At 42.8% G+C, this 11,683-nt stretch overlaps 1 protein-coding gene across 1 annotated transcript; it reads left to right on the forward strand.

Moving 5' to 3' along the window:
- Positions 1 to 5,713: 5,713 nt before the first annotated feature.
- On the forward strand, positions 5,714 to 10,736 carry LOC121584571 (heparin cofactor 2). The gene is made up of 7 exons (XM_041900523.2): positions 5,714 to 5,765; positions 6,271 to 6,558; positions 6,757 to 7,400; positions 7,934 to 8,082; positions 8,280 to 8,404; positions 10,112 to 10,256; positions 10,411 to 10,736. Exons 2-7 carry the CDS (start codon positions 6,272 to 6,274, stop codon positions 10,600 to 10,602), a joined length of 1,542 nt encoding a protein of 513 aa, XP_041756457.1. The 5' UTR covers positions 5,714 to 5,765; position 6,271; the 3' UTR covers positions 10,603 to 10,736.
- Positions 10,737 to 11,683: the final 947 nt, after the last annotated feature.

Below are 11,683 nucleotides of genomic sequence, written 5' to 3' on the forward strand. Positions count from 1 at the left end.
ATAGGCAACTATGCAGGCTTCAGCGCGTTACACACCACTTTGCAATGAGCTGGAGGCAGTATGAACATTTTAGTACATATTATGAGGCATGTCTTTACCTTGCTTGAAAGTAGCCTAGCCAAAATCCAAATAAACGTGCAGGCAATTCTTTTATAAAGACTTTCATATGCCATTGAAACTAGTAGCCTATTTGTTCATGTTGTATTGGCTTTCAAGTCAACTTTCTTTCATTGTCCAGTAGCCAAAGACACAATCCTAGTCATATTAGCAACCCATACTAGTAGTTGCATCTTTAGAGTTGCCCTCTTTCAAAATTTCTAACAAATATTTTCATCTCTGTATCATGAAACCGCTCGCATGTGTGGTGTGCTTTTGACAACATTTTTTTCCTGCTAATTGCATTATGGAACAAACATTTGCTTGTAGCCTACTGCCTTGTGCACATTAATGTGCTTATAATTATATTTTATAAAAATTGTAAGATAAACGTTCTGATCTGTTGCATGACCCTCATTGATTTCTTTTAAGTTTTGGGGATATAACCAAGGCCTACTGGTTGTATGAATTTGGGATCTATTGTCCCACAACTGTCCCAAAGTCTGTTTGGAATTCTTTCTTGCATAGAACAACAAGCTGACCAATAGAATAGGTCAACTTTTGTACTATGGGGGATCGTAGATTGACATAGGCTAGTGATTTTGCTGTTCGTTACTCGTCTTGTTTGCTGAGGAAAAGTAAATGTGGACAGTTATTCTAACATCTTCAAATTGTGCATCGGAATTTGGTAAGGACACACATCGTTGCATCCTTGAGTTGCATGCTCTGTTAAGATGAATTACCATAAACCAGGGTTTCCCAAACTCGGTCCTCGGGACCCCAAGGGGTGCACATTTAGTGTTTTGCACTAGCACTACACAGCTGATTCAAATAATCAACTAATCATCAAGCTTTGATCATTTTAATCAGCTGTTTCATTCCTGTCCTGCTGCTCAGTTCAGAAGGATGACTGAATCTTTGATGTGTCTGGGTGGTTTAATATATAATCCAAAGCATAATTATTAACTTGACCATGCTTAAAGAGATATTCAATGTCTGATTTGTTATTGCTACCCATCTACCAATCAATGCACTTTTTTTATGAGACTTTCGAAAAGCTCCCTGGTCTTTGTAGTTGAATCTGTGCTTGAAATTCAATACTTGACTGAGGGACCTTACAGATGTTGTACAGTATGGATGGGGGACAGGGTTAGTCATAAAAAATCATATCAACCCCTATTATTTCCATGTCATTCATTGTGATTTGTTAAGCCACATTTTACTCCTGAACTAATTTAGGCTTGCCTAAACAAATTGGCTGAATACTTATGCAACGACTATATTTTAGTTATACATTTTTTATTTATCTAATAAACATTACATTTTTCTTCCACTTTGACAGAGTATTTTGCGTAGATTGATGACAAGAAATGACAATTATAAATCCATTTTAATCCCACTTTGTAAAATTAGAATAAATCCAAGTGGTCTGAATACTTTTGCAAGGCACTGTATGTGTGGTTGAGCTGAAAGAGAAGACTGGTTCGACTGGAACAGGTTTGTCAAGTCTGTAGATGTTTTGGTCAGTCTAGTCTTAAAGTCAATCTTATAGTCTGAAGCTTCTACCAATAAGCATACTTTGCTGATTGGTCGTTCAAGGATGTTGGTTCTTTTCTGAAGATGGACACTTCGGATTAGCCCTCTCGACCCAGTTCTTGCTTCTAGGACTCTTCCGATGATCCTCTTTGTGCATTGGTGTCTGCCACTAACACTCTCCAGGTACAAACACTATCACCACCGATAAATCTACAATAATCAAGAATTTCAACAAGCATTTTGCTACGGCTGGCCATGTTTTCCACCTGGCTACCACTACCCCGGCCACCAGCTCTGCACCCCCCCCCCGCTTCTCCTTCACACAAATCCAGACAGCTGATGTTCTGAAAGAGCTGCAAAATCTGGACCCCTACAAATCATCTGGGCTGATTTGATGTTTAAAAAACATACAGATGAGCTGGTTAAGAAGCTAAGATTTTAAGTTGTCTTTTTCTACAGAAACAGATCGTGCCTTTCTCTAAGCAGTAGGAAGCAGATTATTCAGTCAACCTTTTTATCTGTTATTGATTATGGTGATATTATTTATCAAAATGCAGCTGCTACTACTCTTAAACCTTTGGATGCCATCTACCATAGTGCCCTTTGTTTTTTTACAGGTGACAGTTTTGATACACATCACAGCATCCTGTATCAAAAGGTTGGCTGGACTTCGCTAAAGATCCGTAGATCTCTACATTACTCCCTTTTTGTTTACAAGGCCCTACTTCATTAACTTCTGTCGTATCTAACTTTGCTGTTGAAGTATAGACACCTGAGTTGCATAACCCATTCACAGGTTTGAGGTTCCTAGGGTCTACGCCGAGCTAGGTAAATCTACTTTTAGTTTCAAAGCACCGTATTGCTGGAACAAAATTCTAAATACATTTCATCTTAATGTTCTGGTGCCGTTCGGGCAGTTTAGAGTATTGATTGGGGACGTATTTGTGGTGGAATGTTACTATTTTTCTGGGTGATATGTGCTGTTTTACTTGTGCTTCCCATGACTGTGTTTTTGTATTTTAATGCACCAGTCAAAAGTTTGGACACCTACTTATTCAAGGGTTTTTCTTTGTTTTTACTATTTTCAACATTGTAGAATAATAGTGAAGACATCAAAACTATGAAATAACACATATGGAAACATGAAGTAACCAAAAAAGTGATAAACAAAACATATTTTATATTTGAGATTCTTCAAAGAAGCCACCCTTTGCGCACTCTTGGCGTTCTCTCAACCAGCTTCATGAGGTAGTCACCTGGAATGCATTTCAGTTAACAGGTGTGCCTTGTTAAAAGTTAATTTGTGGAATTTCTTTCCTTCTTAATGCGTTTGAGCCAATCAGTTGTGTTGTGACAAGGTAGGGGTGGTATACAGAAGATAGCCCTACTTGGTAAAATAATAACACAACAAGCAGCAGAGCTTGTGCAATGGTGTGGGACGCGGCAACAACACAGCAGCAGCAGAGCACTTGCAATGCAATGAGAAGGCCACGGTACGAGCAAGCACAGTGCCACAAAGCGAGTGACACAATGACAATCTTCTCCCGTATTTCCACATACTGTACATCCACAATCATCAATCCACATCAAATCCACAGTAGTCAATTAAGTTGACACAATTTGACACAATCCACCACTTCCGCAATCAACCAATTCCAGAGTCCTCATACCATCACAGCAATCCAATCCAAGCAAAGCAATTAATTTAACGTTTTCAACTTTTGTTATGGCTTCGGTTCCACAGGTTTTATTTAACCAATTCTATTATAAACACCAATATACAGGTAGGTTCCAACTCATTTCCTATTAATCCATATCTTCCAATAAACGTCTTGAGATGTATTGATTGCAATCCAGTTTGTCAAGCATTTCCAAGGTTTGGGTAATTAAGGCGTTGATTGTTTTCCAGGTTGTTTGAACAGATTCCAAATGATAATGATGGTAAAAAGCTAACTCAAAAAGCTACAGAATGATCCACAAAAAAACTGTAAATGAAAGGATAAGGCGAGATATGAAATAAAATACACGGTTGAAAACTGTAACTCTTCGTGGCGTCTATAACAGCTAGTTCACCTGTTGTAAATTACTGACTGGCGCCATCTTGCCTTAAATGCGGTTCTAGGTTGTGAAACATTAATTGGCCAGCAGGTGACAGAATAACCTAAATAATATTTATTTTTCCTAAATAAAACTTTTTACATTTTTGTCATTTAGCAGACGCTCTTATCCAGAGCGACTTACAGTTAGTGAATACATTTTTTTATTTTTTATACTGGCCCCCTGTGGGAATCGAACCCACAACCCTGGCGTTGCAAACGCCATGCTCTATCAACTGAGCTACATCCCTGCCGGCCATTCCCTCCCCTACCCTGGGCCAATTGTGCGCCGCCCATGAGTCTCCCGGTCGCGGCCGGCTGCGACAGAGCCTGGATTCGAACCAGGATCTCTAGTGGCACAGTTAGCACTGCGATGCGGCGCCTTAGACCACTGCGCCACTCAGGAGACAAACTTGACATACATTTTCATACACAATTCTTAAACAATCAAAAATGGCTCTTACAGTTAGTAAATAGTGTATTGGTAAATACCATGTAAATACCACCTTAAACTGAGCTGTAAAATAAAGCAAAACCAAAGCAACATTTGTGATTAAGAGCACATCTACCTTCTCAGCCATCATTTTGAGGAAGACATCAAAGATTTTATCACCGACACAGATCACACACTGTATCATACCTAATGATACATTGAATCAGAAACAGAAAAAACTTATATACAACTAATATACAACATTATAACACAGATTACACCCACCCGATTCGTCCTTCTGGATGGCTTTGTCCTCAAAGTACCGGAACATCACCTCATGTACTCTAGCCTGTAAACAGACAGTAGGTACGTTGACATGGCAAAGTCTAGTTTGTTGATGAGAAGAGATCCTTCAGGGGAGGGGTCCAACAGGTTGATGATGGTGGATCGTAGGTCACTCAGCTCGGCCTGGATGATAGACAGGTAGCTATACTTAACAAAAGGGGACAGGTAGAGTTAGACTTAGACAGGGACAATTAGAGTTCCAATAAAGATACAGGTGTCATTATTTAGGGTAGGTGACTTGACCACCTGACTGTGCTGTACTTTGTGTGTGTGTGTGTGTGTGTGTGTGTGTGTGTGTGTGTGTGTGTGTGTGTGTGTGTGTGTGTGTGTGTGTGTGTGTGTGTGTGTGTGTGTGTGTGTGTGTGTGTGTGTGTGTGTGTGTGTGTGACTGGCAGAGTTGTACTGTAGTTCCGAGTAGAGCGGTTCACCGCTGGGGAAGATCAGGAGACTTGGTGGCGATCTCACACACTCCCTCATACCAATTCTCTGGCCATAGACCCGATCCCTCCATGGCAAAGCCCATGACAACAGAGTACAGCCAGAAGTCCCTGAAGAGCTTCTGAAGGAGTGGCTTAGCCTCAATGATTGGCAGCAGCCGTCTGGTCAGCAGTAAATGGAGAGAAAAGGGAGATGGATAGAGAGATTTTTGTAAAACATATTTTTAAAATGTCACACTTTATTCAGACTGCTGGTAAAAAAGGGGAGACAGGCTGGGAGCATTACCGCTAGCCCACAGGCTTTGCACAGGTATATTTAGATGACAGAGGGAGAGACAGAGATTGAATGTCACTGAGGAGAACTCAGTGGTCCACGTGCCATGAGAAATAATAACTTTTTTTCCAATGAAGGCCAGTGAATCTGGATTGCGATGGCATTGTAAAATCTAAAGTAACAATGTATGGCATATCATTAACATGTATAACTTTTTTTCACAAAATAGCCAATTTTTACTATATTAATGATTAAACATGTAAAACTGTGTAATCTCCAATAATTGATGTCAGCATATCAATTAAAGTTATCAGTTAAATGAACAAAAATCAGACAAAAAATACAGATATAGTATTACGCGATCAAGTGACTGGGGAAGAGTTAAAGATTTCAGACGGACGTAGCACTTTGTACCCTTTGTTGTTTGATCTGAGCTATTTGTTCAGGGTAAGAGGACATCAAAGTTCAGTTTGGGCTTTCTGCTCTTTCTTCACAGTGTTGCAAACAGACCAAAGACATAAGTTCCCACCATCACAGAGAAAGCACAGGTAAGCCATTTTACAGTCCTTGACTGACTGCCATCAAATACGTGAATCCTAACACGATAAAGACTATCACTGTCGTGTTCGTACATAACTCCTATTTATTAACTGAAAGGTTCCTCTGAAATTAAACAGAAATGTTTGCGAGATTTGAACAACTGCTGAATAATTATTTTTAGAAAAGGGGGCAAAGTGTTAATTCAAGTCAAATAAAGAGTTTGGGTGTTCTTTAGTGTGTATGTCTTCAACCAAAAGAAGGCTAAGCATGTTGCTATTGATATTGATCATGGTTCTTAATAAATGCCTTATGTCAGTGTTTCTCAAATGGTGGGTCGTGACTGATTCCTTTTGTGAAGACTTAGTCTTGACTAGAAACCCTGGTATTAGGTTATTTTGAGTCACAATAGGAAAGTTTGATCAATCTCCTCTAGCTCTGTCTTTCGTGGTGTTGACGGTGGTTTGTTCTAGATGAATAAATGCCTTCTATGTCTGTCTGTTGTGTCCGTGTCAGGATGTGGGTCGTCACGGTCATCGCTGTGTCCTGTGTCCTTGTCGGTCCCTCTCTGGCCGGGGTCAAGGACCTGGGCTCTCACTTCAGCTTCTATGACCAGAGTCCAACCCCAAACACTGAGCCAGACCCACGAGGCCTCGGCCAGGGTGGAGCTCTGGACATGGAGAACATTCCTCTGGAGTTCCACAAAGAGAACACTGTGACCAATGATCTGCCCCTGGAAGGCTTTGAGGACGAAGACTACATCGACTTTGACAAAATCCTGGCTGAAGGAGGGGATGACTACAGGTGGGTGTTACACATTTTACTTATCCTGTAACGATGTCAAGGGATTTAAGCACTGGGTAGCTCCAAAGACATAAAATCCATTGATTGCAGTGGTTGGAGCATGGTGCATGCTTGTGGGTTTGATTGACTGTGTAAATCTTTTTGGATTAAAAACCTCTGCTAAATGAACATATTTTCATAATATTTATATTATTACAGTGAGGGGGATGAGATTGATGAGATTGCAACTCCCGCTTCGGACATCGACATCTTCGCTGAACCCTCAGATCCAAAGACGCGGCGTGCCCGACTCCTGAGACTATTTCATGACCGCTCACGCCTCCAACGAATCAACGTGGTCAACGCCCACTTTGGCTTCAATCTCTACCGCAGCCTTCGGAACGATGTCAACCAGACCCACAACATTCTGCTGGCGCCCGCCGGAATCTCCATCGCCATGGGCATGATGTCACTGGGAGCGGGGCCTGGAACACATGCTCAGCTCTACCGGGCGCTGGGATTCGCAGATTTTGTCAATGCCAGCAATCACTACGACAACACCACCGTGCACAAGCTGTTCCGAAAGCTCACGCACAGACTCTTCCGACGGAATTTCGGGTACATGCTGCGTTCCGTTAACGACCTGTACGTGAAAAAGGAGGTGGCGGTGGAACCGAGTTTCCGGGCAGACACCAAGGCATACTATTTTGCAGAGCCCCAATCGGTGGACTTCAGGGACAAGGCGTTTCTGGACAAGGCCAACCGGCGCATCTCAAAGCTGACCAAAGGACTGATCAGAGAACCACTGAAAAATGTGGACCCCAATATGGTGCTGATGCTACTCAACTACCTCTACTTTAAAGGTAAGGACAACATCAGAGCAATAAGCCTAAACTATGCCATTTCTATTAACCAAGCTCCAAGTATCTGTCTGTCTCTGATTAGATTGTGTCAACATGAAGTACAATCTTTTAAAGTAATACATTATGGTCTATATTATATTTCCATTAGGGCTAGATTTTAACAACTAACTTAAAATCCTCTCTTTGTAAGACAATTGAGAAACATCTTATTGACACAAGCCAATCTATATCTCATCCACACAAACAACAAATCCCCACCACACAAAAAACAAATCCCCATCAAACAAACAACAAATCCCCACCACACAAACAACAAATCACCACCACACAAACAACAAATCCCCACCACACAAACAACAAATCTCCACCACACAAACAACAAATCCGTACCACACAAACAACAAATCCCCACCACACAAACAACAAATCCCCACCAAACAAACAACAAATCCCCACCACAAAAACAACAAATCCCCACCACACAAACAACAAATCCCCACCACACAAACAACAAATCCCCACCACACAAACAGGTACGTGGGAGCAGAAATTCCAAAAGGAGATGACTCACTACCGGAACTTCCGTGTGAATGAGAAGACAAATGTTCGAGTGCCAATGATGCAGAACAAAGGGAACTACCTGGCGGCTGCAGACCACGAACTGCAGTGTGACATCCTACAGGTGGGTGGTAGACATTTAGTTCAGGGAAGTGAGATATATATATATTAAAAAAAAGAAGATTCAGTGCAGTGCAATATAGGCCTACAGTATAGGGCTGGCACAATTACTGTATAACCGTGTAACCGTGTAACCGACGGTTATGGATGAAGACCGTCGTGAAAAAGATGATCATATTATTATCGTCATGATTATTCTAGCTGCCGTATGTGGGGAACATCAGCATGCTCATCGCCCTGCCCAGGAAGATCTCAGGCATGAGGAACCTGGAGCAAGAGATCTCCCCCACAGTGGTCAACAAGTGGCTCAGCAACATGACCAACAGGTGAGCACACATGACCACACCTGGTCACACCTGACCAATAGGTAAGAACCTGAGTGACCGACAGGCATACATGATAAAAGAGAAGAGCACATATGACCATACAAGACAACAGGTGGCCATTCCAGGCAAAACTTGACCAACATGTGAGCAGACCTGGCCCAAGGTGAACAGGAATGAACACCTGAAACAGTATGAACAAAATATGACCACTAGGTTAGAGTATAGGGCCAAAACATGACTAACAAATGATGGAAGCTATGGGATAAGAGATACAGTGCCTTCAGAAACTATTCACTCCCCTTCACTTTTTCCCACATTTTGTTGTGTTACAGCGTGAATTTAAAATGGATGGTGACTTTAAAACAGTTACAGAGTTTAATGGCTGTGATAGAGAAAACCGAGGATGGATCAACAACATTATAGTTACTCCACAATACTAACCTAATTGACAGAGTGAAAAGAAGGAAGCCTGTACAGAATACAAATATTCCAAAACATGCATCCTGATTGCAATAAGGCACAAAAGTAATACTGCAGAAAATGTGGCAAAGCAATTAACTTTTTGCCCTGAATACTAAGTATTAAGTTTGGGGCAAATCCACTTACTGAGTACCACTCTCCATACTTTCAAGCTTTGTGGTGGCTGCATCATGGTATGTGTATGCTTGTAATCGTTAAGGACTGGGGAGTTTTGTAGGATAGAAAAGAAACGGAATGGAGCTAAGCACAGGCAAAATCCTAGAGGAAAACCTGGTTCAGTCTGCAGGACAATAACCTAAAACACAAGGCCAAATCTACACTTGAGTTGCTTACCAAGAAGACAGTGAAAGTGATATTCACTGTCTTCTTGGTAAGCAACTCAAGTGTAGATTTTGGCCTTGTGTTTTAGGTTTCTAACCCCTTTTTCTCCCCAATTTCATGGTATCCAATTGGTAGTAACAGTCTTGGTCCATCGCTGCAACTCCCGTACGGACACTGGAGAGGCGAAGGTCGAGAGCCGTGCGTCCTCCGAAACACAACCCTACCGAGCCGCACTGCTTCTTGACACAATGCCCGCTTAACCCAGAAGCCAGCCGCACCAATGTGTCGGAGGAAACACTGTACACCTGGCAACTGTGTCAGCGTGCACTGTGCCCGGCCCGCCACAGGAGCCGCTAGCGCGCGATGGGACAATCTGTGCATCTGTGCCAGCCAAACCCTGCCCTAACCTGGATGACGCTGGGCCAATTGTGCGCCGCCCCATGTGTCTCCCGGTCACGGCCGGCTGCAACAGAGCCTGGACTCGAACCAGGTGGCATAGCTAGTACTGCGATGAAAACCAATTTGTCAGAGCTTGAAGAATTTTGAAAATAATAAATGTGTAAATGTTGCACAATCCAGGTGTGGAAAGATCGTTGAGACTTACCCAGAAAGACTTACAGCTGTAATCATTGCCAAAGATGTGTCTACAAAGTATTGACTCAGGGCTGTGAATACCTATGTAAATGCAATATTTCTGTATTTCATTTTCAATACATTTCTAAAAACATGTTTTCACTTTGTCATTATGGGGTATTGTGTGTAGATGGGTGAGAGAAAAAACATTTTTGAATCCATTTTGAATTCAGCCTATAACAACAAAATGTGGAATAAATCAAGGGATATGAATACTTTCTGAAACCACTGTATGGGTTAAAAGAGTATATTCTGTATTGGTCTCTACCCAAGGACGCGTGAGGTGGTGTTCCCCAGGTTTAAGCTGGAGCAGAGTTATGACCTGATAGACAATCTTAAGGAGATGGGCCTCACAGACCTGTTTGAGGAGAGGGGCGACTTTACTGGGATGACTTCAGAGAAGATCGCAATTAACTGGGTAAACAAACCTCCAAGAGAGCAAACACCACAATCTTAACTTTCACTGCTCGATGCTGACACCAGCAATACGCTGTCAAAGCCAAGTCACTTTTCAGCTATCTAATAATGTTAGATGGGTCATAACTCGATTCTCTCTCTCCTCTCCCCACCAGTTGAAGCACCAGGGGACGATCACGGTGAACGAGGAGGGGACGGAGGCTGCGGCTCTGACCCAGGTGGGCTTCATGCCCCTCTCCTCACAGATACGATTTGTCATAGACCGGCCCTTCCTCTTCCTCATCTACGAGCACCGCACAGACTGCCTCGTCTTCGTGGGCCGCGTGGTCGACCCCTCACAGAGCTAAACGCTTGGTAACTCTGTATCTTCAAGGGATAGTTCATTCTATCTTGAAAAATGTACCTACTAATATGCATCACTTTTGGGGGATTGTATTAACAGTGGACTAATGAACAAAATCCCCCCAGAAATATGAATGAACTATCTTTTAATGTCCTTTTTCAGCTAGCATTTACCCAAAGTAGGATGCCATTTCAGGAATATTGGCCTGTTAACCAATTCTACTGATCCTATAATAGGACTACTAGCTGTCATGGTGAACTGTATGAACCTGTGTCTGAGAGAGGTTAGTCAGGAGTGTTGTTATTTGTTGTCTGTTAATGTTCCATCTCTCTATACATTGTGATGTCACGAGAGGCTACACAGCTTTCAGCGGGATTGCTCAAGTAGTGCAAGGAGACCAGGTTCAACCAAAACAAGGATTTTATTAAAGGTCTGGGGAAACTAACGAAATTATAACACAATTATGTTCTCTGGTGGCTCTTAAGGGTTAACAGTTCAGGGATGTCTCTTCCACATCCAAAATCATAACTCTCCCTCGCTCAAATAACTTTTCCCCAGCCTTACTGTATTCCACGTTGCAGCTAGTGGCCAACCCAGCAAAACGTCCTTCCAAATGTCCCACACGTATTTCCACAGGTGCATATATCCAAAGGTGAGTATTTCCCAAAGGTAAGTATCTCCAAATCCTTATATTCCTCATGGAAGTGGACGTGCAGCACTCTTGTCCTCCAGAGAGCCCAGCTTGGAGACCGCGTCTCTTCCCTTCCCCCAAACCTTCAGCCCATCAGCTCCTGATTGGTTTCAGCTGCGTGGGAAGATTGGCCATAGAGGGGTGGAGTTCCCGACCATACCAGCAGATGGAGCCATAGCTGTCTGGGTCTGCAGCCACCTCAGGGGGATGTAACGTCCCTCCAGGACACAGCCTCTCGTGACATCACACATCCCCCTCCTCGGGACCGACGTCCTCGTCGGGGTAAAGGCAGCGAAGAAGGCATCACGCCGGGAGAGGGCGTCCGCATTGCCGTGGTGCTTGCCAGCCTGCTCTCTCTTCAACTCCTCCACCTCTAGGACCAGGGACTCAGCCT

This window comes from Coregonus clupeaformis, chromosome 16, assembly GCF_020615455.1.
Source record: "Coregonus clupeaformis isolate EN_2021a chromosome 16, ASM2061545v1, whole genome shotgun sequence".
NCBI classification, from domain to species: domain Eukaryota; kingdom Metazoa; phylum Chordata; class Actinopteri; order Salmoniformes; family Salmonidae; genus Coregonus; species Coregonus clupeaformis.

What these genes read in the sequence shown, in the direction of transcription:
- LOC121584571 (XM_041900523.2), top strand. Translation starts at nt 6,272, where the DNA reads ATGTGGGTCGTCACGGTCATCGCTGTGTCCTGTGTCCTTGTCGGTCCC. An exon ending in CAACTACCTCTACTTTAAAG is followed by an intron (nt 7,401 to 7,933) that starts GTAAGGACAACA and finishes CCACACAAACAG; the next exon opens with GTACGTGGGAGCAGAAATTC. An exon ending in CTCAGCAACATGACCAACAG is followed by an intron (nt 8,405 to 10,111) that starts GTGAGCACACAT and finishes TCTCTACCCAAG; the next exon opens with GACGCGTGAGGTGGTGTTCC.